Consider the following 25,657-nt stretch of genomic DNA (forward strand, 5'->3'; position numbering starts at 1 on the left):
CATAAGTCAGAAACAACTTGAAGGAACACAACAACAACAATAACAACAATTCCAGTTACACGACTCATGAAAGCTTACTCCCAGGTAAGTGACTTTTCTGCCTCAACATATAATGGCAGTCAGTGGCTTTTGTGATTTTTTTAAAGCAAAATTTGGTAGTCTTTTCAAATGTGGTTTATAACCAAATGCATTAAGAAATAGTGGACCTGTGAGTGGCAGGTGCTGAGGAAGAACATCTGGGCAGCAGTGTAACCTTCACGCCTTCATTATGGGCTTCTAAGAAGAGGATGTGCCAGCAGTAGAGACAAGTCTTGGGCAAATTCCATTTCCTTCTTTCTTACTTAATGTGTAATTAGCATGGGAGGAGAAGATGAAAGAGTAGGAGAGAAGATTATGAATTTAAAGGATTCTTCATTGCCTTTCCTGTTTTATTTGTACATGGATTCTTTTTAAAGCATTCTGTTTCCAACACATGGTTGAAAGTAAAGCTTCTTCCAAACGGTAGCATCCACGCTTCTAAGGGAAACACTATGGACATCTTCCGTAAGTAATACTCTGCCTGGCAAAGCATCCATGAGTTTGCTGCTTGATTATTATTATTATTATTATTATTATTATTATTATTATTTCTTAAATGCTATTGTTCAGTCTTCAAAAATAGTTAGATCTTTTTCACAATAAATAAATGAATAAATCCCAGAGGGCATCATTGTTAGTTTGTTGCAATAAAACTAATATAGTCATGGAGTATCTCAAAAACTTTAGTTGTTCAACCCAACTAAACCTGACCCATTGAATCAATGGAAGACACATAAGTGTTGACTTACCTTTTTCTTATTGATTCAATAGGCCAACTCTAGCTGGGAAGGCCATCGTTTTTGAGGCGCTCCAGCACTTTGTTCCTTTTTGCTAGCTGTTTTATTTTAATTAGAACTAACACTTGGATTTTAGGCCTACAAATGTATTATAGCATGTTCTTTCATGAGCCATAACCTATATATAGCCTTTGATGAAACTGGCCATGCTATAATTAATTTGCTATTCTTTATGGTGCCATAGGACTGTTCATACTTTCAAACTTAGGTTGTTGTTGTTATATTTATTTATATCCCACCCTTTCCCCACAACTAGGATACAAAGCAGCTTACAAAATTAAAACAGTACAAATAAAAACATAGGACTTTATCACATGGGGAAAATCAGGGGTTTAAACAGTCATTTTCCTGGAAAAATCACGTGATCATGGTGAAGATTATCACACAACATCGCGATTAAAGAGGATTTATCCTGGGAATAACCAGGGAATAACCAGCAACAAATCCTGTTCAAAGGCAAGTTCTAACCACAAGGATATGAATTCTAGAGAAGCTGAAGGGAAAAAAAGGGATCCACAGAAAAACTGGCAGTAAAGTAATAAGAGAGAACAAACAAAGTTTCAAATGTGCACACACCACTGCACATAGTTTGGGAAACAAACAAGATGAGCTTGAATCGCTAGTGCAGGAAGGTAAATATAGTGATAAATGCAGCCCAGATTTCAGATCTTCAGTATTCTAGAGAAGAATGGCCTCCTTGCCAAAGAAAACCCTATGAAATTCATGGAATCACCATAAGTCAACAGGCGGCTTAAAGACACATATACATGTACATGCACAATCCATAAGAAGAAAGGTTTCCAAGATCTGATATTCTGAACAGTTTGTGTTTTGCTATGTTCAGATATTCTTAAGTGGCCTTTGAGCGAAGTTATAATGCACAGTGTATGCCACAAGCCCATTGTTGCTACTTTCCATTAGCTGTAAGACAATTGTTGTCTATAAGACAACACTGGCTGTAAGACATAATAGTATGTCTTCTTATGTTACTGACAGTGCCTCAGTCAGTGCAGCAGAAATTAAAAGCTTCAGGATCAAGTGAAACCAAATATCATATGCTTCATGGTTATGTACCATCTAACTGACCTGAGTTTGCAGGGGCAGTCCCAATTAGTTCTCTGGGGTCCTACTTTTTCATCTGCATTTAAAATGCCCCAGTTTGTGTTCCAACACACACATACACACTTCCCCCCTCAGTTCACTTCATTTGCTGAAAACTGAGGTCAAAATGCAAAAGTAGTTTGCACATTTATTTTTTTATTTATTTAGGTATTTATATCCCGCGCTTCAGCCCTAATGGCTATCAGGGCAGCTTACATTTATTATTATTTTTAACCAGACAGTTCCCTGCCCGCAGGCTTACAATCTAAAAGACACAACACAAAAGGAGAAGGGAATGGTGAGGGGGGAGGGGATCAGGTCCAGCATTCTTCTCTCCCTCTGAGGCCTGGACCAAGGCAGATGGACCGGAGGGAGGGCTCTGCTTCTTTCAGGCAGGCCTGGTGGAGCTCACCTGCCTCTCTCCCCTTCAAGATGGTGGCTGAAGGGAGGGCTGGTCCTCATTTGCCTGAGTCTACTGGGAAGAGCAAGATTCTACCTCTTTCTGTGCTCTCTCCCATGTTGAATTAATAAACAGGGAAGCAAGGACAGCAAGGGTTAGAATCCTGCCCTTCCCAGTAGACTCAGGCAAAAGCAAACAGCTGCTGCCTCTTTTACCCTGATTTATTAATAGCTACATATGTTCCTGTTTTCATCTATGAAATATTAGGGGGTATGCAGTTGCGTCACTAGGGAGTGCAGGGGGTGTGAGTTGCACCAGGTGACACCCTAAGAGGGCTGACATCACTGGTCCCTAGACATCTGCCTTTTGGCTATGGTGTTTACCTGCATCCCTTTAAGATGCTGAAAAGATGGTGTGAATGAGGAAAGGCTCAGTGGAAAAAGAAAGAAAAAGCCTCAGTGTGTGTGTGTGTGTGTGTGTGTGTGTGTATATATATAAAATTTTACTTTAAAAAATTAAACTTATAACTTTTCTTTTAAAGTTTAAAATTATTCTTTTAAATTTTTCTTCAAAAACATCACACTTTACCACACTTTCACATTAACCACATGGAACTATGTACATGTAAATACATTTAAGCTGTGTGTATGATATTGTAATTTAAAGGTATAATTTTGATTTTGCTAGTTTATATCACAACTGTTGCCATTATTCAGTGATATATGGGAATTACAATGTATGAGTAACATTAATACAAAAAACATTCTGTATGGTGTGATATGGGAGGAGGTCAAGGTGAGGTGTGACACCATGAGGTAGCGCACCAGGTGACGCCAACCCGAGTGATGCCACTGAGGGTATGTAGTTGTCTCAAACATAGGCTTTAAGTTTCAAAGTAGAAAAAATTAACTTATAGTTAGTTACACTGTGAGTTTAGCTTCAACCAAGAAAGTAGAGTCACTTTTGTTCCTTTATAAATTTGTAAAAATCCAAAGCCATGCACTGGCATTTACCAGCAAGATGGCTGTCACTTCTACCTGCTGCTGAATGCATACTACAGTGTTGTCCTCTGTTGAGGGCATACTTTTTCAAGAAGAGAAGAAGATTATCTGAATATTGTGTGGGAAGCTTTGAAGAACACAGGTCTCTCATTCTTTACTTTGTTTTCTTTTTGCACAATCTGATGGTAATCTTTGAAGATGATGTGAAGAAACTGAAATGCAACAGTGTTGGCTTTACAGAACTCCGTGGTGCCACGGAAGACATCAATTCAAAACTGCAGAGAAGAGAAGACAAATTCTATGGAAGACCAGTCCAAAGTGATTTTGGACAACGTGTCTCCACTTCACAGCAGAACACACAGAGATGAAACCCTTGCAGAGTGTCATAGTATCTTTACATTGTTGCACCAGTCTGGAATGGTGCTGCAGCTGAGAGTGGAGTAGTCAGAAGTAGTCTGTGGATTCCCAGCACAAATCTCCTGGGAAAGGAACTAGCTGGTCACACATTCCCCAGCCTACCCAGATCCCTCCCAGAAATTGAGTTATCACAGAAGGAAGCATAATTGGAGTTCTGCAGCAAAAAAGCTACTTTTTTCATGGCACAAATAGTGGTCATAAACAGGTTATTTCCAGCATGCAAAAATGCACACTTAAAATGGTGCTATGATGGGATGATGCCAGAACACCAATGACATGGTAGGGCATGATTGCTTGCAGTGTTGCAGCATCATTCTGTGCTCATAGCACCATGGTGCTATAAGGCTCTGTGTGTGGACAAAAGGACATTGCAGCCTCACTTGCTGGCAGGACAGTCTGTCATGTCATCCTGCCACAACCTGTCACAGCACAGACATTGGTCACTCCAGGTAGCCCAGCTTTTATGGCGGATATCAGGAGTTAGATGGAGAGTTCAGACATAACTAAGATATCATGGCTGTGTGCTTTATGCAGGAGCTCAGCTATGATTTTCCAGATTTGGTTTAAACAGTAGAAGCAAACTAAAGAATTAAAATTGAGTCAGTGAATTTAAACAGGTAAAACAAGATGTAGAAATTGGCTCATTATTTGAAAACAAAAACATTTCCAGGATTTTCCAGAGTAGGCAGCCCTTGGGGATACTTAATCACTGTTGAGCTGGAGAGGAATGGGAGACCAGTGCTAACACAGATTAGATTATCACATTACTAATAAACCTGATTTACCTCTTCTGAGTTACAATTCAAATTCAGGATGCAGCTAGGTATTATCACATGGATTTTGCTGCCATTGCCTCCTGACTGCATGCAGGCAAAATTCCAACTAAAATCTACCCTCAGCTGGCCAATTTGCAAAGCCGGGAAGCTCCTGAAAGTGAAAAGTGGCCGGGTGAGGATAGATTTTAAACAGATTTTTGCCTAGATGCAGTCAGGAGGCGGCAACGGCAGCAAAATCCATGCGATAATTCCTGGCTGTAACCCGAATTCGAATGTAGCATGGAAGAGGTAAATCGGGTTTATTAGTAATGGAATAACTTCCAGAGAGATGGTAACTGAAGAAAGGGAGCTGAGTACTGGTAAAGGAAGAGGTTAGTCTGGGAGCAGGGGAGGGGGGCCCTCTTTGATGAGAAGACAAGGGAATCCAAAGCTGGTGGCTGCAGGGACCAGGAAGCAGCAAACCAAACTGTGAGACTGTGAGATTATCAAATGGTGGGAAAAGCTGGGAGTAAAAGGAGTAATACTGGCAGCATAGCCACGTGATTGTATTGAAGATTTTCAGATGCTGTCGCACTCATCCAAGTCCTATCCCGTGAAGATCCAGGAATGCTCCAGCAACAAACCATTCACAGAGAAGTCCCGGTGCAGCTTCAAGCAGGCAGCAGAACTCAAAGGTTTCAGGAAGATAGCTGAGAAGGGCTTTTTTTAAAAAAAAAAACAACATGTAGTCCTTGAAAAAGAAGCATCTTAGAAGCCAGAGGCAACAAGAAGAACTGGAGGGTGGGAGGAGGCACAATCTGTTCCTAGTTGTGAAGAACTGGTTAGGCTGATGGCATTTAAGGAAAACTGGTCTATGAAAAAAGTTATTGAGAGCTTATTAACTGTGGAAGATACCCTGCCTTATTAGAACAGAAGAACAAGCAAATATATTTAATCTGAGCAATCTCAATTTACTATTTAAGAAGCAGCATGTTCACTTTTTGTACATTATTTCCATATTAAACATATAAGTTTGTACATTTTGTTAGTGGTAGTGTATGAATTGCATGTATGTATCACAGGAACCAGGCTAATATGTTCTGCAAGGTTAGAATTTGGTTTGGTGACAACGGATAAAAGTTGTTGTTCTTTAGTTAAGAATAGACAGGTTTTGTGGTAGTGAATTCCATAGACGACCCATGTGAGGTCTTAAAGTTTCAATACAGGAAACAGACATAACAATCTTTCTCTTTCTCTCCCTCTCTCTCTGTGTGTTTTGCAAACACCCAGATACAGCAAATAGTGTCACATAGATTGGTTTGGGGAAATGATGAAGTCAAAGATGATTGCATTATATAAAAGACAGCTTACCAGGAAAAAGCCCATGAGGTGGTGTAAGAAACACTGTCACGTAGAAGCATCCCACGTTAGGTTTAGCAGTGCTGTTGGAGTGCCCTGAATAGGCTTTTAAACACTATTTCAAAAGTTTTGAAATAAAATGGGGCAGCATTCTCAGAATGCTGTCAAGAGAGGTGGAGCAGCGTTTAATTTCGTGAATTAGGGATGTGGCAGGGCTCAGGCTTTATGGCTTTATCCTGTGTAGGTTGCTCAAAAGGCATTACAGAACCATTCAGGAACATTGATAGGTAATAAATGGAATTCTATCACAGGATTACTAGTGCCAAATAAAGTGACACGCCTTATATGCTATGGAATTCTTGGATTTGTAGTTTGTTGTGGCACCAAATCTCTCTGATGGAGAAGACTAAATATCTCGCAAAGCTTCGATCTTCTGAAGAAGTGAGATGTTATTATTATTATTATTATTACTATCATCATCATCATCATCACCCTGAGACTGAAAGTATGCAACTTGTACAAGGTCACCCAGTGGGTTTCATGGCTGAGCTGAGCTTGACGCTGCTTTAACTGTCATGGCTCCATGCTATGGAATCCTTGGATTTGTAGTTTGTTGTGGCACCAAAGCTCTCTGATGGAGAAGGCTGAATATCGCGCAAAGCTATAAATCCCAGACTTCCATAGCATTGAGCCATGGCAGCTAAAACAGCGTCAAACGGCATTAATTATGTAGTGCAGATGCAGCCACAGAAACAAGGAATACCTGGAAAAAAATTAAAACAATATACTCTACAGAGACATGACTAGGCAAACAGCAGAGAACTAGGTAAACCTGACAGAAGAGTAAACTGCCACAATTCATAAAAATTAATTCAGAAGAGAGGATTCAGAAGCAATGCCAGTTGAAATATTTCCAGTAAACCTCTTGTGTCTGTCACTAAAGCCACCGCTTGTGAGAGACAGCAGTCAGAGGCCCAATGTATTCTGCTTTTTCATGAGCTGCCAAGAGTCCCAAACTGGGATATAAATAAAGGGATAGATGGATGGATCGATATGAGGAAACATTGCTCTCTAAGGCCATGCTTGTCAAAATGGTGGTCCCTGGATCAATGTTGTTCCATAAATTTTGGCTGTTGGTCTATGGATTGACAATTTTAAAGGAAAGAAAGAGCAGTAGTCAATGGACACAAATATGGTGCTAGTACCTGGCACACTGAAGGGAAAATCCACCCTGGTCCCCCACATCAAACAACTTCAGAAGCATTGCTCTAGGAAAACACTATCTGGTTGCCCTGTCAGCCATTTCCAGATCATACCGTTTTCGATGAGGTCTGCTGTGGACCAGAGGTTCACCTTCAGTTCACATTGGCACTGGTAATATCTGTGGAATGAGAGAAACATTTTTATACCTCTCTTTCCTGCCCTCCCCCATAACTACAATTTTGGACAACTGTCATTTTTACCTTCTCCTGCATACTTTTTTGTAAAAGTCTCCAAGTTTGTTCCATGTTGCATATGCAAAAACTTACAGAGACTGATAAATTCTTCAAAAAAGCAGACTTAAGAGTTCAAAGCCTGGGTGAATGAACCTATCAATTACATTTGCTCAGAGATAGATAAAATTTCATGCTATTTCTTTCCCAAATATGAAGCATTTTCCAAATTTGGGTAAATGTTTTGAATAAGAAAGAACATAAGCTAAATTTTCATGCTTGTTTATTTTATTGCATTTTAAATATTTTGTAACATCCCTCTATAGTTTGAGCAAGGATGCCAGACAAATCATCCTCCAGATATATAAATGATTAAGTGTCACACAAACATATCAAAAAGAAACAGAACTAATATATATTTTTCCTTTGTATATGTTCTGACCAGTACTCTCCTCATTGCTATTCTTTGCTACACTGCAAAGTTGTGCTGGTGAGTCTAATCCACTAGAAGAATGTTTCAGGGAGGCTGACTACGATGAATTCCTAGAGATAGCCAGAAATGGTCTAGAGAAGACATCACGTCCAAGACATGTGGTGATCGTGGGTGCAGGGGTGTCAGGTCTCAGTGCTGCCTACACACTCAAGGAGGCTGGACACCATGTAAGTTTCTCCTATCTGTCTCTAACCATTTTTCTTGCAGAAAATCATTTCCTTTTGAAATGGATTGGGTCCAAGGGGGCTGGTGGCTCCAGCGTTAGATGGGAGTGCACATCCACTCCTCATGCTTTTAAGCAGAATCTTGAAGGAACTATCCAAGTTACTGAACTCAACAACAACATCAACAACAACAACAACCCAGTAGTCTTGAACCTTAGATGATGCCTTTAAAAACCAGACTGAAATCCAGAATGGATTCACCACCCCACTGACAAACGAACCTTGGAGCACTTGAAGCATCTGAGGAAGAAGGCCCAAGTCTACAAAAGCTCAGGCTACCAGCTTCTTTCTTTCATTTTGTCTCAAAGGTGCTTCAAGATCCCTTTGCACCCACTTGATAATATATCAGTTACATTAACTGGAACTCTCAGAGTCCCCCAGCAAGTATGGCCACTTTTTGGACATTGTAGTATTTAAAAAGTAGCATTTCCAAGATCTGTGCTTAAGATGTCAGTCACATCAGCCAGAATCCTGTTTGTGATTTGTGCTGGTGCTTTGTAGGCATTGTGCAAGGAGTAATATCCAGCAGGTACCTAGCAATGCCTTTGCCCAGGTGCTCAAGAGCAACTAGAGGGTTCCAAGTCTTGATGTCCGAGTCTTGGTTGGCTGTTGGGGTGCATTTGGACATTGTCCTGTTGTCCTTTTGCATCTGAGGAGAAAGGAACAGTCTTCACCACACAAACAGCTCTTGCATAGTAACTACACTGGGAGAGGTTTATGTTCCAACAGTGGTCCAATAGGATTTTGGGCAATGTCCTCAACATTTATGAAAAGCATTGTATTCTAGATGTTCAGAAATCTGAATGCAGCTGGAAAGTGCCTAAGTCATGGAGAAAATAAGATTCAGAATATCAATCGCAATATTATTTAGAGAACCAAGCCAAAGTCGAAGTTTTGAGGAATAAACAAGCTATGGAAAGTACAGTACTACTAAGGAATCAGTCCATATAAATATATGAAACCATTTTGAGGAAAGGATTCTTGGTCATTATGTAGATAAGATTGAGAACATATAGTGAGCTATAAAGGGAACTCAGCCCAAGTGAAAGTCACACATTGTTAAGAAGAGAAAGGAAGTAATTTTAAATGAAATGATTGAAGAATGGATCTGCATGACTATTTGAAATCATTTAGCCTAAGGACATCACACCTAGGATAAGCACGTACGTACATATATTTCTTGGTTTCTCAACACTTGGATTACTGTACACCTGCTACTGGTTCACACCCATCTCATCTTCATTTGATGATGGTAACTTTAATGATGGCTTGGACAGGTTAATGAAGGGCCAACCCAGACAGAACTGTTCTTTGTGTGTTCTCAGAAAAAGCTGTGCCGCAGAATCAGTTCACACATTATGCTTCCGTGATCAAGGGTGCAACAAGGAAATGCACATAAATGAAGTAATGTAGCTGTATGTGAGAATCAGGACTGCAAGACTGACAGATGCATGCCAAGTAGTATCTTTGAAGAATATTCTGCAGAGCTGCTGTTGTTGTTGTTGTTGTTGTTGTTGTGTGCCTTCAAGTCATTTCCAACTTATGACACCCCTAAGACGAATCTATTATGTGCTTTTCTGGGGCTGAGAGTGTGTGACTTGCCCATGGTCACTCACTGGGTCTCCATGGCCAAGTGGGAACTCAAACTCTGGTCTCCATAGTCATAGCCCAAGGCTCAAATCACACACCAGGCTGGCTCTCAGAGCTGCCATAAGGCAATATAAAATATTCCACACCAATGGGCTATTAAAACTGGGCAAAAACATGATGCAAGATAGAAGAAAGCTGGAATCAAGGTTAAAAGATTAATGCAAATTTTACATCTAAAAGAAGGGGGTTAATTTGGCTTGTTCTCCCAGGCAGCAATGATGAGCCTGGATAATACCACTTCAAGTTTCAGGCTACAACTGAAGCTATGACTGAATTCATGTTTCAGTAATGCTGTTCCTTGCATGTAACAATAAGAGTGTCAGGGAGATAGCTAAGCTAGAAACCTTTCCCCGACAAGTTTTGAGGTACAAGGAATATTTTTGCCAAGATGAACATTCAATTTTGTGTGTCCCCTCCTTCAGTTTCACAATTATTTTTTATGAAAATTAGGCCTACGAAGGTGGGAAGGGTAGGCACTAAGGGCAGCAGATGCAGTACAAAAACATGAATGGTTTATAGATATGCCTTGAGGAAGGGAAGAACCTACACAGCCAAACTGCCAAACATACAGCCAGAGTATGCCAAACAAAACAGTTTCCCAAAAAAAAAGCACAACTATCCTCCCACCAGCTGTCAGGTTATGATGTTCAACTAGGAAACTGCAAGGAATTTTGGTTATCTTTCAGAATGAAGCAACAGTTGCCCTGTTTGCCTCTAGGTGACAGTTCTGGAAGCCAGCAATCGTGTGGGAGGACGAGTACAAACATATCGAGATGAGAGAGAAAGCTGGTTTGCAAATCTTGGGCCCATGCGTTTACCTGAATCACACAGGTATGATGGGTGGCAGTATCTGATCTGTTTGTATGCATAAAACATCACTAACCCATGTACTGCTGTTCCTTAACATTGCTGTAGTGTGTTAGCAGTGTGAATGACCAGAGAGTTTTGCTCTCTTGCTTATACTTTGAATTACACGTTGTTATCAACAAGAAAGTACAAGCCAAGCAGATTTTGTACATGATCTCCCACTATTCCAATTTGATAGGGACAGTCCTGGTTAATTCTCTGTCATTCCACTTTTTCTGCTGCTTTTAAAATGTCCCATTTTCTCCCTTCTTCTCTCACTAAACCCTCTTTATCCTCACTTTACTTCAGTTACTGCAAACTGAGCTCAAAGTTCAGAAGTCTTTTGCCCTCATTAACTCAACAGAGGGTTGAGAAAAGAGGGGCCAGAGTCTTGCCCTTCGGTACATTCGGGCAAAAGCAGCCCCTCCTATTTTTCCCCCTTTTTCCTCTGGCCATCCATCTTTTAAGATGTTTATGACTTTTTGTGTATTTTCATCCCTATTTATTTCCACTCTAATATGGCCAGGAACATTGTACCCTTTTTTAATGCAAAAAACACCATTCCAGGATAATTCCAGTTCTAGGAGCAGAAAAAGAGAGTACTGGGGGGATTAAAAGGGTACACCAAGGGATGAAAAAATAGCTTTGGAAGATGAACTATCTGTAGTTTGTCTGTTCCTGCTCTTCTATATGTAAAAATTATGGACTTGTACCACAGAGATGAATAGAGTAATACTCCCATCACATCTGCAGAATGGTCTTCCTCCATACACTACAATGCAAGTTTTAAGTTTTTTGGTTCAGGTCCAAAGCTTGGAAAAAGGACTGTTTTGAGCTACAACAATTTTCAGAAATACTTCATACTGGCCATATTGGCTGGGGCACTCTAGGAGCTCTGATACAAAAAAAGTATTTTTTCCAAGTTTTGTTTTAGGTTTTGCATCATTCTAATCTCTCTTTTTTATGCTTAAGCTTATGATTTCCCTTTCATTTTTCTCCAGGATTGTCCGTGAATATGTTAAAAAGTTTGGCTTGAGTCTGTCAGAATTCATTCAGGTGGATGATAATGCCTGGTATTTGCTTAACAACATCAGGAGAAGAATTTGGGAAGTCAAGAAGGACCCCAGCCTTTTGGAGTATGATGTGTATCCCTCAGAAAAAGGCAAAGATGCTGAGCAGCTGTATCGAGACGCCCTTAAAAAGGTTCATTAGCCTTCTACAGATATTTTGTTAGGAATTCTTCTGTGTCCTGTTCCTAATATGGAACTGTATTGCTGAACAGAGGCAAAAGCCAATTTAGTTTAAGCACTTACAAAAGACAAAACTCTTTATGGTTCTCTAAAAACTAGCTCCTAAAAAGATCAACCAGTAGAGTTCCCAAATCTCAGAGCTTGGCCCTTCTTCTCCAGTCTTCTGGAAGGAAAGAAGGAATCTAAAGACAAGACTATTGCCTAGAAAAGTATGTGTCTATTTATATACAGCTTTAGTCTCCCTTCTCCAAAATGCCTGGGATCTGAAGTGTCTGAGATATCAGAACTTTTTGGATTTTGGCATATTTGCATATACATAATGAGATATCTTGGAGATGAGACAAAAGTCTAAAGATGAAATTCATTTATGTTTCATATACACCTTATACACATTGACTGAAGATAATTTTAGTAATAATATTTTAATAGCTTTTTATCTGAAACAAAGTATGTGTACACTGAACCATCAGAAAGCCAATTTCTCAGTCACCCATGAGAAAGGTTTTGGATTTTGGAATAATTTGGATTTTGGAATTCCAGATCAGGGAGACTCAACCTGTATTCTCCTTCTTTAGATTTTTTTTTTTTGGGGGGGGGGGGTGTTATGGTGCCACAATAAGCTACAATTCCCAGGATTCCCTAGCACATCTTCTAAGTGGACTATGTTTGCAGTGTCATTATGCATCTTTGCAATTCACTACCAGGTTTTCATAGTGCCTCTGCTATGTAGCTAAATATGCCTAAAGTAATTTAATGTTCACTGTGACTAAGGATTCTGGCCAACAATAATAACAACTACAGTGAATAATGAAATGCAGTATTTTTGAGGCATCAAAAGCAGTTGACCAGTTGGGTCCCCAAACCTTGCTATTTTCTTCATTTTGGTTCCATTAAGTAACAGAGCATGTTTGAAGACGCTATGGTTAAACAAGTGGATTTGCATTGTGTAATTGTCTTATATTTTTCTTTTAGTGTGTTGGACAGTCTTTAGTTACTGTTTGGCATTTAAATTTTGCTTGTTTGTACTGTAACTGTATCTGCATCTGTAACATTTCTGTCTTGGTCTGTAGACTATAGTAATGAATATTCTATTAGCATCTTTTCTTTACAGTTTTTAATATTATGTATTTTATCTAAGTGTTTGCCTGTTCCTCACGACAACATACACACAAGTTAACTTTTTTGCTACTGTTGTTGTCCTGATTTCTTCTTGGTTGTCATTATAGGTTGTTGAAGAGTTGAATCAGACAAACTGTAGCTACATACTGAATAAATATGACGCTTTCTCAACTAAGGTAATAGGATATTTTTTAATCCTACAGTTTCTGAAATATTTTACTATTTAAACTTAGTGTTGACTTGCTTTTGTTACTAGTATATAATCTAATAGGTCTAAATGCCCTAAGGGCACATCATCCTATCTGATCCTGGAAAATAAACAGGGTCAGCCCTGGTTAGTACTTGGATGGGAGACCACCAAAAAACACCAGGTGATGTAAGCTATATTTCAGAGGGAGGAACTTGCAAAACCATCCCTGCGTACTCCTTGCCTAAGAAAACCCTATGAAATTATTTGGTCACTATAGGTCTACAGGTGACTTCATCTTGATAAAGAGAAGGAAAGATAAAGAAAGTGGCAAACCTTACAGATTTCCACAAAAGAAAACCCTAGGAGAGAATGGCTTTAGGCCTCAATGACCACTGTTAAAGACTTTGTTGTTGTGTGCCTTCAAGTCATTTCTGATTTATGGTGACCCTAAGGCGAATCTATTGTGGGTTTTTCTTGGCAGGATTTGTTCAGAGAGGGTTTGCCATTGCCTTCTCCTGAGGCTGAGAGAGTGTGACTTGCCCAAGGTCATCCAGTGGGTTTCATGGTTGAGCTGAGAATTGAATTCTGGTCTCAAGGAGATGTGATCCAACATTCAAACCACTTTCCCACTATGGCTCTTATCCATCTTCAATCCATACAGATAATTTCCCTGCTATTGTTATGTGCCTTCAAGTCAACTGCAATTTAACAGTGACCCTAGGGGTTGCTTGGTAAGATTTATTCAGAAGAGATTTGCTATTGCCTTGGAAAATATAACTCATTCAATGTCACTCAGTGGATTTCCATAAAGAAAAGGTGAAGCTACAGTGACCAAACAAAAGTACATAAAACTATACCCAGATGATATCAGTAGGTTCAGGGGTGGTTACAAGAAGTACTTTTTCACAGAGAACATAATACAGTTGTCAAATCAACTGGTACAATAATTGTTGACGCCCAGAGGGCTTTTCTTTAACATAGAACAGAATAGATGTACACGAATAAGGCTAGAAAATCTGGGCAGCCATTGATAAGAAGAAACTACTGAATCCAGTTAGGATGAGCAGTTAAATACTGCCAAAAAAGAGGGCCCAAGAGAGCACAGAATTGCATACAATGTGCATATTCTAATTTGCATACAGTCAGCCCTTCTTATACACAGATTTTTTAATACACGGATTCAAGCATCCACAGTTTGAAAATGTTCAAAAAAAGTATAAATTTCAAATATCAAACCTTGATTTTCCATTTTTTATAAGGGACACCATTTTGCTTTGTCATTATATTTAATGGGACTTGAGCATACACGGATTTTGTTATACATGGGGGTCCTGGAACCAAACCCCAGCATATAACAAGGGTCCACTGTATATAAATGAAAAATGAAAAATATTTCCTATAATTTAAATAGAAATATATGATACATTTACCATAGCAATGAACCATAGGCTAATGTGACCTATGCTTCTACTCAATTTACTGTCTGTTAAGGGGAAACTTTAACATCCTCTTGCCCTCCCTTGTAATAGCTCCAAAGAGAGCAAGTGTGGAGTAATATAATAGCTTGAGTGTTGGATTATAGCTCTGGAGATCAGAGTTTAAATCCCCAATTGGCCATGAAAACCCAATAGATGACTGTGAGCAAATCACATTACACTCTCTCAGCCTCGGAGGAAGGCAAAGGCAAGCTTTCTCTAAACAAATCTTGCCAAGAACCCCCTGGGATAGGTTCACCTTAAAGGTAAAAGTAAAGGTAGTCCTTTGACATGAATGTCTAGTTGTAACCGACTGTAAGGGGCGGTGCTCATCTCCATTTCTAAACCAAAGAGCCAGTGTTGTCTGAGGACTGCTCTGGTGGTCATGTGGCACGCATGACTGCACCGAATGCTGTTATCTTCCCACTGAGAAGTGGTACCTATTTATCTACTTGCATTTGCATGATTTCGAACTGCTAGGTTGGCAGAACCTGGGACTAGTAACAGGAGCTCACTCCATCATGCAGCACTCACTTAACCAATAAGCTACCGCATCCCCACCTTAGACTTACATAAATCAGAAATAACTTGAATGCACACAACAACAGCAGTGTTTAAACTGAAGAGCCCTTCAAATGGAGGAGTGACTTGTAATATTAGGATCCTGTACACCTTGCCACAAGTTCTGATTTTTTTTTTCAGAACGATAAATGAAAGAATGTTATGCCCAAGATCTATTTAAAATACATGGGACGTGAGGTTAAGTCTTGATTAACTTCTTCCATGTATTTTAGTGGTACTAATCTGGGTAGTGGCTGAGAGATTCTGGAAGCAGTAATTGAAACAAACAAACAAACAGCTTCATTTATATACCACTTCTGAGATCCTCTTCATTTACAAACCAAGAAAACCCCATGAGCCTTAGGGTTGCCATAATTTGGAAACAACTTGAAGGCGCATGCACAACACACACATACAGCATAAAAGTATGCCAGCACAGATAAGCTGGAATTCCTCCACCACATCATTGGTCAATTGATCACACAATGAGCCATATGGCTATGCTTTTTTCCTCCCCTCAATCCAAGTTCCTTTGCTTTGCTTTTCAAAACACACTGAAAACCAAGACTCTTGTAATGCTATACTGTGAACTAGATACAAAATTCTTGGCTTGCTTGGCAAAAATCACTGATGGGCTTCACTTGTATGTGCTCAAGTGTGCAGAAATGTGTGGCCCTCCAGGTACTGTTGAGCTGCAACTCCTATCAATCCCTGCCAGCATAGCAAATGCTGACAAGATGCTGAGAATTGCAGTCCAACAGCCCATCCCTGCTCTATCACCCAAATGCCATACCTACTTGCACTGCAATTGGCTCATGTGCCCTGGAATTCTTTTCCTCCCCAACAGCAATATTTAATCAAGGTGGCAAATCTGAGTCGCGGAGCTGTCCAGATGATTGGGGACATATTAAATGAAGATTCTGGGTATTACCTCTCTTTCATTGAGAGTATGAGAGGCGATAATATATTTTCGCACACTAAAAGGTAAGAAAAAATGAGAACACGAAGAAGAATTGGAATCTCCAGAGTAGCTGCCTGTTGGGTGTCTTGCTCTGATGAGCCTCTTTAGGGTGAGACATCAGGCAGTGTCTCCCAAAGTCTTTCTCTGATCACTCATCTCTCCATAGAGCAGCGAGGTTCAGATCAACTAATATGAGGAATTCAAGAAGCACTGAGGACAATGGGAATTGGGAAGGAAAGGTAGTTAATAAGGATGAAGCAGCAGCGGCAACAGCAAGTGCCTCTCATCCTGTTTCTAGGACATTTTGCACCACTCTTTGAGCAGCAACTGCTCTACAGGGGGACATTGTAGAAAAGTGGGGTCCAACATTTCCCTTACAGCTTAGAGTTACACACACACACACACACCAATCATAAAAATCTAGAAACATAAAATAAAATTAGATATCATTACATATAATGGTTACTGGTGTCATTCTTTGCATATTCACAGCTTATACCTGAGGTCAACTTGTAACTTAGTATATATGGTACTTTCCTTCTAGATTTTAACAGCTTCTATATTTAATGTAGTTTCCCCTTTTCATTGCTGAGCACTATACAATCAGACATTGCCAGATCTTATTCAAATAATTAAGTACCGGAAACCATTGTTTTTCAGCGTCAGTTAAAGATTTATTGTTTATACAAGTTAGCTTGTCTAATTCAAGCATATCTATCAGTTTGACTGATCATTCTTCAATTGAGGGTATTTTCTTTTCTTTCCAATATTTAGCAAACAGAATGCATGCAGCTGTAACCATATATAAAATTATTTTCTAACTGTAGTCTTAAAATCATATCATAAATTTTCTCAAATAGTTTTTTGGTGTCTGAAGTTAGTAAATCTCCTGATTTATTGTCTTCCAAATCAAACTCTTCTAATTTTCGATTCATCAAGAACCTTTCTTGTAATTGTTTGTAAGTGAACCAATGACAAATGAAGCCTTTTTGCTCCATTTGATCTCTTGATCTGATTCCAACAGTGGATTGATAGTCTGTGTTCAGTAGATCTTTATAGGTGACCATTTTCTCATTTTTGTTCTTCCATTGGCCCATGAATGCTTCTTCAGATGAAATCCATAATGGAATTTTCCTGTAGAATTTCAATTTATATTTTGTCCAGATTTGTAATAAAGATTTTCAGATTGTATAATCTGTGAATTCCTTATTGGCCTTCAATTTGCCACACCAAATGTAAGCATGCCAACTGAATTTATTATTAAATCCTTCCAAATTCAATAGTTTTTCATTTTTCAATTCCAGCCATTCAGGCATCCAATTTAGCCATCCTCATGGCTAGCGGCTCAGGGGGGACCGGCTGTAACCTTGTTGTTGCACCGGATTATAAATACATCACTGAGGGATGGGCAATTTCCAACCAGCTTGAAATTGGCCACCATAAAACCGCTGCTAAAAAAGCCCTCCCTCGACCCCCTGGTACATAGTAATTATCGGCCAGTCTCGCTGCTGCCATTTTTGGGGAAGGTGATCGAGAGGGCAGTTGCAATCCAGCTTCGATCGATCTTGGATGAAACGGATTATCTGGACCCATTTCAAACTGGCTTTCGGGCGGGCTATGGGGTTGAGACGGCCATGGTCGCCTTGGTCGATGATCTCCGTCTGGGCATCGACAGGGGAAGCGTGTCCCTGTTGGTGCTCTTGGACATCTCAGCGGCTTTCGATACCATAGACCATGGTATCCTTCTGGAGCGCCTGGCAGAGGTGGGAATCGGGGGCACTGCGCTCCAGTGGTTCCGCTCCTACCTCTCTGGGAGGTTCCAGATGGTGCAGCTGGGAGACGTGTGCTCCGATAAGAGGGCCCTCACAACTGGGGTCCCTCAAGGAGCCATTCTGTCTCCCATGCTATTTAACATTTACATGAAACCGCTGGGAGAGATCATCCGGAGACATGGGGCGCGGGGTTATCAGTACGCTGATGACACCCAAATAGTTTTCTCTATGTCTCCGACTGATGCAGTGACTGAGGATGGCGTCTCTCCTCTTGTGGCCTGTCTGGAGTCGGTAATGGGCTGGATGAGGGAAAACCGACTCAAGCTGAATCCAGAGAAAACGGAGGTACTTGTGATAGGTTCCCCTGGCCCAGGAATGGCGGTGGTTCCACCTGTCCTGAACGGGATTACGCTTCCTGTGAAGGACTCCGTGCGCAGTCTGGGGGTGCTTCTTGATTCGTCGCTTCACCTTACAGCTCAGGTGAATGCGACGGTCAAGAGCACCTGTTATCAGCTTCGGCTTATTCGCCAGCTGCGCCCATACCTGACCCAGAGAGACCTTGAAACGGTGGTACATGCTCTGGTAACCTCTCGATTGGATTTCTGCAATGCGCTCTACATGGGGCAACCCTTATACCATACCCGGAAGCTACAGATGGTACAGAATATGGCAGCCAGACTGGTCACTGGTACTTCCAGGGCCAGTCATATTACACCTATACTCAAAGATCTGCATTGGCTGCCCATCCGCTTCCGGGCACAGTACAAGGTGTTGGTGATAACCTATAAAGCCCTATATGGCTTGGGCCCAGGATACCTGAAGGACCGCCTCTCTCCATACATTCCGTCCCGCACCCTCAGAACTTCTGGGCAGCAACTACTGAGGGTCCCAGGGGCTAGACTAACCTCCACAACGAGGAGGTCATATTCCATCGTCGCCCCGGCCCTCTGGAATACACTGCCCATAGAGCTCCGCTCGGGCACCTCCCTGGCCCAGTTTAAGAAGGAACTAAAAACCTTCTTATTTCAATCTGCATTCCCCGAATGAAGTTCCAGCTGGTCTTCCCCCCCCCCCCCCCCGATGACAATGGTGATCGGCTGATGGTGTTTTAATTTTGTTTTTAATATGACTGTATTGTATTTTTATGGTGTTTCTGTATTGTTATTGTGTTGTTCACCGCCCTGATCAATGGAAGGGCGGTATACAAATAAAATTTTTATTTTATTTATTATTATTTATTAAACTGTTTGCTTTATAATACAATTGTAAATCAGGCAACCCTAATCCCTCTTTCTATTTCTTTTCTATTAATGCTAAGTTTTTTATTCTTGGCTTTTTGACTCCGTAATCATCTTTTTAGATGCTCTGCCTAATTTGAGATCAAAGACACCATTCCAATTGCCCAGTATTAATATCACATCATAATCATATTTCTGAATTTCTTGATGCAATGTTTTGTAGTATTTGGCTTTATTTGTTGTGTGTGCACATATACCCACTACTAGTATTTTTTTTCTCTTCTAGTTTGACTTCTGCTACAACATATATTCCTTCCTTGTCACAAAAGATTCCCTTGGCTTGAATGTTACTGCTAACATAGAGAGCTATCCCTTTTTTCTTTTTTTCACCTGCAGAGATAAAGCATTGTCCAAATTTCAGATTCCATAGATATTTTGTTTCTTCTAATTTAGTTCTTTTTTCAGTTAAATAAATGATATCTAATTTTCTTTTTCTAATAAATGAAAAAAATTGCTTCTCTTGAAATTAGAGTTTAATCCTTTCATGTCCCATGCTAATATCTTGAAATCTATAATCAAAAAGTTATATTATTAAATAATATCTGATTTGTCTTGTATTACTTCTCCTTCCTCTTTTTCTTCCTCTATTTCCTCTTCTTCTTCTCTTCCTTTTTCTGATGTTTCCTCTCCCAATTTTGGTTTTCTTTTCAAATGTAGCATTCTACATTCTGCATCCTCGGTTGAGGTATTCACCTCTTCTCTCTTTTTTTTCCTTTTTCTCTTGTAACTTGTCTCATCCCCTTTATGCTCTTGCTCTGTGTGTTCTTCTGTATCATTTTCCAGTCTTCTGCAGAAAAGCCAGTTTGCAACAGCCCTCACCTTTATTGCGCTACAGGGCTTTCAACTCCGAGTTCTGTATTCCCGACGCTTTTTTAATATTTGTTCAGGAATGTCCTTATAAATCTTCACTACTCTGTAATCTATGAAAAGATTTTCTTTATGACTTTATTGGAGCACTAGATCACACATCTGTGTTCTCATCCAACAAATAATAACATCTCTGGGTAAATTCCATTCTTTCGCAATCTTTGAATTAAGGCCACATAGGATGCGAAGAGCCACTGAACATAACATGGGCAGTACCTCTCCCCTTCTCCACCTAGTATAGGTAGAAAATATAAAAAGGGAATTCTTGGTAGCTTTATCTGATCTTTTTGGCTACTCTGTGTAAAAGGGAAAAGATAGCGCTGTTGGAACTGCAGGCTGTCTGATAGTCTTGGAGGCCTGACACTCTTGTCTCTCTTGGGAGCTGGCTCTGACAATGGGTAGTTGCCATTTTCAATTTCTTAGAATTTCCCAGATTATTACTACATCACGACACTGTGGGAAATCTAATGGCAGGCCATTCACAACCACCAACTTGCCAACACCAAACAGTAAGTCTGCTGAAGTGGCTTCCTGATAGTGATGATAGTTGTGGTGGATGAGGTGCTCGCAGTAGGTGTCAAGGATGTTCACCGTGCGCAGATGTGGACTCTGTGCATTCCAATATTTCCACCATTCATTTGAGCTTTTTTGTTGCCTTGCAGATTTGATGAAATTGTTGGAGGCTTTGATCAGCTGCCAAGAGCCATTTATAAAACCATTCCAGAAACAGTTCACTTCAATGCCAGAGTGGTCAGGATGGAACAGAGGGGCCCCACTGTCACTGTGATTTATCGGACACCAGCTAAAACACTGTCAAGTGTGACAGCTGACTATGCCATGGTCACCTCAACAGCCAGGGCCACCCGCCGCATCTATTTTGATCCACCCCTCTCACCAAATAAAACAGATGCTTTGCGATCTACTCACTACAGGAGTGCCACCAAGATCTTCCTTGCCTGCAAAAAGAAGTTCTGGGAAGATGATGGCATTCAAGGTGGGAAGTCCACAACTGACCGCCCATCTCGATTCATCTACTACCTTGCCCAAAACTTCTCTGGCGGTTCAGGGGTTGTCTTGGCTTCCTACGTCCAAGGCGATGACTCCCGTTTTTTTCTGTCCCTCAGTGATGAGGACATTATTAACATCATCATGGATGACCTCTCAGCCATCCATCAGCTGCCCAAAAGTGAGATCCAGACTCTCTGTCACTCCTCAGTGATAAAGCGATGGAGTCTGGATGGGTATTCTATGTGTGCTTATGCTTCTTTTGTCCCCTACCAGTTTGTAGATTATAGTGAGGTTCTCAAGATGCCAGAAGGTAGAATACATTTTGCAGGGGAGCATACCTCCAAGCTCCATGGCTGGCTGGACACTACAATAAAGTCAGGCCTGAGGGCAGCAAAGGAAATAAACATTGCATCTGAGAAAGAACATTCAGGAAGGAAAGCAAATGAGAAAGGAGAACTTTAAAAGGGATCTCTAAAAAAGAAGAACAGTAATTTGAAGATATACTTTTTGGTGATGGGAGATCCAACCATATGCTTTTTCAGAATCCTGCAATTGCTGCTAGAACTGGTGATCACACACACAGAGAGAGAGAGAGAGAGAGAGAGAGATAGTGGGGTTTTAAGCCTGGGCAAATAAAATCTAACACCACTGCACTGGACTGGTAGCAATATCTTTCTCTCAGAGCTGGGAGAAAGTTACACTTGTCCCTTCACGTTTGCAGCTTTGAGTTTTACAGCTTTGATTATTCACTGATTTTATTAATATGTTCTCTCAAGGAATATCTAGGTCCTCCAGAGCAACTCTATAGTCAACTTTAACCAAAAGTTGCACTGAAGAATCTAGAGATTCCTAGAGAGAACACTCCACTAGGCATTTGTAGCTCCCCCAGGACAATTCTATGGTCAATGTCTGTGTATTTTTATGGACCATAACTCACAGAAACCCCCAAAAATTCTGGGAGCGGTAGCCCAAAAAGTAGCATTTGCATTTCCAGATTCCTTTATAGCTTAAAGGTAAAGTGACAAGCATCTAGGCCACTAGGAAACTTGGGTGTTTTTCATCTACAGGTGCTGGAAGGAGGACTTTGTAATATGCAATTGCTTTATTAGAATTTGCTTTGTCACTTGTTCTTTTTCCATCATTGTCTCATGAGTTGGGATTCATTTTCCCTGATGTTTCTGTACAATTATTAAGGGCTAATTATAAATTCTCTACTGTTCCTGTATTGAGGCCTGTGCATCAATAAAAAGTTTCAGCTGTAATCTTGAATGTCTTGGTTCAGTTATTCTAGTTTCAGCTTTGCTCTCTATAGTAAAATTCATATTCAGATTAAGGATTCCGAGTTCCTTATTTCACACAGAAGCCTGAATAAAGAACATGGGCCCAATACAGACTGGCGCAAAGCACCATCCTGGAGCCAATTTTAGAACTCGGGATAGTGGTGCGTCCGCACGCTCCCAAACCCTACTGTACCATAATGACTCGCACCCATCCACATGGGGGCCGCCTTGATGACGTGTGCACAGCACCGCATCCAAATGGCATGATGCCACACGGGCATCATCATTGCATGCGAGGGTGCTAATGGCACTGGGAGCGGGTTCTTTTAGGGCTCCCGTTTGGTTGCTGTGGCCTCTGTGTGGGGCAGGAAGGAGTGGCGTCTTGGCACTCCTTTTTCCCCATTTGTATCCTCCCATGCTTTTAAAATATATATATATCAAGTTTTTTCAGCTCAGATTTATGAACCAGAAGGGGACTTCTGGACAGGGACAGCATTAGGGGGCTGCAGGAGGTTCAGACTGCACCGGATGACACCCAGAGACACCACTGCTCCCCCAAACATCTGCCTTTGGGCAGAAACAGGCTGTGAGGTTTGCTTGCATCCTTTTAAAATGCTGAAGACATTATGTGATTGAGGCAAGGCTTAGAGGGAGGAGAAAGGAGAGGCCCTAGGGTTATTTATTAAAAAAATAATCAATGTTTATTTTTAAAATATTTTTTCAATTTAAAAACATTAAAAAAATTAAAATATATATTATTTTAAATTTTCTTTAAAAACATCACATTTTACCAAATTTTCATTTTAAACACATGAAACTATGTCTATGTAAATATATTTAGATTGTGTTTGTGATATTGTAATTCAAAGGTATATTTTTAATTTTGCTAGTTGTTTATCTCACAACTATTGCCATTACATTCGTCGATATATGGGAATTACAATTTATGTGTAACATTAGTACAAAAAATATTACTAAAGATTCTATATGGTGTGGTATGGAAAAGGTCAATGGGGGAGAGTGACGCCATGAGTTACCACAGTCGGCGATGTCAACCTTAGCAATGTCATTGCTTCTGGCCATTTCTGGAGGGGGGGGTGGTTTTCACGTTTTGACAGTTAGCATACTCTTTGGCAGGAACAGTCTCAATTAATCCTCTGTCATCCCATTTATTCAGCTGCATTTAAAATGGCCCAATTACTCTCTCCTCCTCTCACTTTTCCCCTTTGCCCTCATTTTACTTCAGTTGCTGCAAAAAAGTACAAAACTAGTTTGCAGTCATCTCACCAAGAAGAGGAGAAAATGAGAAGCAGAAACTTGTCTTTCCCAGCAGGCTCAGGTAAAAGCAAACTGCTGCAGCATCTCCCAGCTTGTCTTTTCTTCCTTATTCATAACTTTTACCCTCCTGACCACATTCTAAGGTTGCTTGGCCACATATTATTTGAATTATTTAGATTATTTTTACCCCACTCTTCAACCTCAAGGCTGTCAGAGTGATTTACAGATTGTTAATTTAACAGTTCCCTGCCCTCAAGCTTACCATTTGAAAGACATCCCAGTTTTATCTGTGAAATGTTGGAGGGTATGAGTCAGTGCCATAAACAGACGCATTCCCCAGGATGCCAGGAGCAAAGGTTTCCACCTCTCACCGGCTATATTTGTCCACCATTGTCCTAAAGCCAATGCTTTGGCTGGCTGATGTTGTAACATGCGCTTTCTTTCTTGTTGTGGTTGTTATCATTGTTCATGCCTTCTTGCTTTTATTTGATCTGATATGTTGGAGAGTATGCTCTTAGGAGGCCAGAAAAAAGATAGTTTTGCTCAGCAAGTTCACAACAGCCAGATTTTGCATTTGAAGTTCTCTGAAACTTTTTAAAAGGTCTTTGAAGGGCCTTACCTAGTCTTTTCCCACTTTCACCATATGTTTTACAGCTGCTGCCATTGATAAATTAATTGCTTATCTGAATTGCAGATTGCTTATATGAATAAATGTATTACTTACTGCTGATGATAAGGGCATGATATACAACAGACTCACCTTTTTTACTGTGGTGTTTTTTGAATATCTCTAAACTGCACATGGAAAGACGTCTTGTGTTTCCTCTCTGAAAATATCTGAAATCACCATGCTTATATAAAAATTAGAAGCAAAGTCGACATAAAATAACATTTCACATAAATCAAATGATGCAAAATATATTTTAAAAAACCAAGAAAGGAATGCGGAGTAAAATTGGAATCAAAGGCCTATTACAGACAGCCAAAATAAAGCTGCTTCGAGTCACTTTGGAGGTATGGTATTTCAATGATACATGCGTCCTAAGAATCCAAAGGCCGCACCAAAGCCACACTCCAGTCCTAAGGACTGGAGTGCAGCTTTGGTGAAGCTTCCAGACTGTTAGGACTCATGCATCATTGAAATACCATACCTCCAAAGTGACTTGAAGCAGCTTTATTTTGGCTGTCTGTAACAGGCCAAAGACATGGAGATGGAAAGGTTAAATGGAAGGGGAAGGTATGCGTGTGGAGAGCCAGTGTGACGTAGTGGACTGAGCGTTGGACTACAGCTCTGGAGGTGAGAATTCAAGTACCTGCTTGGCTGTAGAAACCCACTGAGTGACTTTGAGCGAGTCACACTTTCTCAGCCCCAGAAAATCCCGTGATAGGTTCACCTTAGAATCACCATAAGTCAGGAACAACTTAAAGGCACACAACAACAATGAGGTATGTATGAGTGCTAAATTTTACTTTCAGTCTGCCATGGGTGTATCTTTAGTAACACTCCAGTCAATGAGTGACTAAGGATGTCACCATGCACAGCAAAGACAGTAAGGTCCAAATGTAACACTAAGTGCCTCCATGTCCTCCCATTACTTCTTCTTTTTTCTTACCAAAGAAAGTCCAGTAAAGAAGGAAAGTTGGAATAGCTGCACAATGTATTTGGATCAGTAGCAATCTGAAACCCCTCCCTGTCACTTTGGATCAGTAGCAAGAGAAACCACCAAGAGCACCTAACAGCTGATGGTAAATCCACCCAAACACTGAACCCCATCCTAGAAATCCACTCTGGATTTTAAACTGAACTTTTAAGGAGCTACCCAAGGTGCTGCATTGTATCCCTCAAATGGTTTCAGGACCCTAGATGGATCATTTAAAGTTCAAACTAAAATCCAGATAAGACAGGCCAGCCTGCAGGCCCTCAGCTACCACTGCTTTTGATAAAAGAAGCAAAACGCAGAACTAAAATATGTATCCTCTCTCTCTCTCTCTCTCTCTCTCTCTCTGTATATATATATATATATATATATATGTGTGTGTGTGT

At 40.4% G+C, this 25,657-nt stretch overlaps 1 protein-coding gene across 1 annotated transcript; it reads left to right on the top strand.

Annotated features, from left to right (window-relative positions):
* Window positions 1–530: 530 nt before the first annotated feature.
* LOC149321170 (L-amino-acid oxidase-like) lies at window positions 531–21,517 on the top strand. Its single transcript, XM_089509234.1, has 7 exons — window positions 531–543; window positions 7,787–8,001; window positions 10,427–10,539; window positions 11,556–11,757; window positions 13,031–13,099; window positions 15,997–16,133; window positions 20,710–21,517. Exons 1-7 carry the CDS (start codon window positions 531–533, stop codon window positions 21,515–21,517), a joined length of 1,557 nt encoding a protein of 518 aa, XP_089365360.1.
* The last annotated feature ends 4,140 nt before the right edge of the window (window positions 21,518–25,657 follow it).

This window comes from Sceloporus occidentalis, unplaced genomic scaffold, assembly GCF_023333645.1.
Source record: "Sceloporus occidentalis isolate IW3139 unplaced genomic scaffold, rSceOcc1.0.p SCAF_1, whole genome shotgun sequence".
Taxonomy (NCBI): Eukaryota; Metazoa; Chordata; class Lepidosauria; order Squamata; family Phrynosomatidae; genus Sceloporus; species Sceloporus occidentalis.

Excerpts from the sequence above, each read along its gene's own strand:
- LOC149321170 (XM_089509234.1), top strand. Across the intron at positions 11,758-13,030 it reads ATCGAGACGCCCTTAAAAAG|GTTGTTGAAGAGTTGAATCA; the intron begins GTTCATTAGCCT and ends TTGTCATTATAG. Across the intron at positions 16,134-20,709 it reads ATATTTTCGCACACTAAAAG|ATTTGATGAAATTGTTGGAG; the intron begins GTAAGAAAAAAT and ends GTTGCCTTGCAG.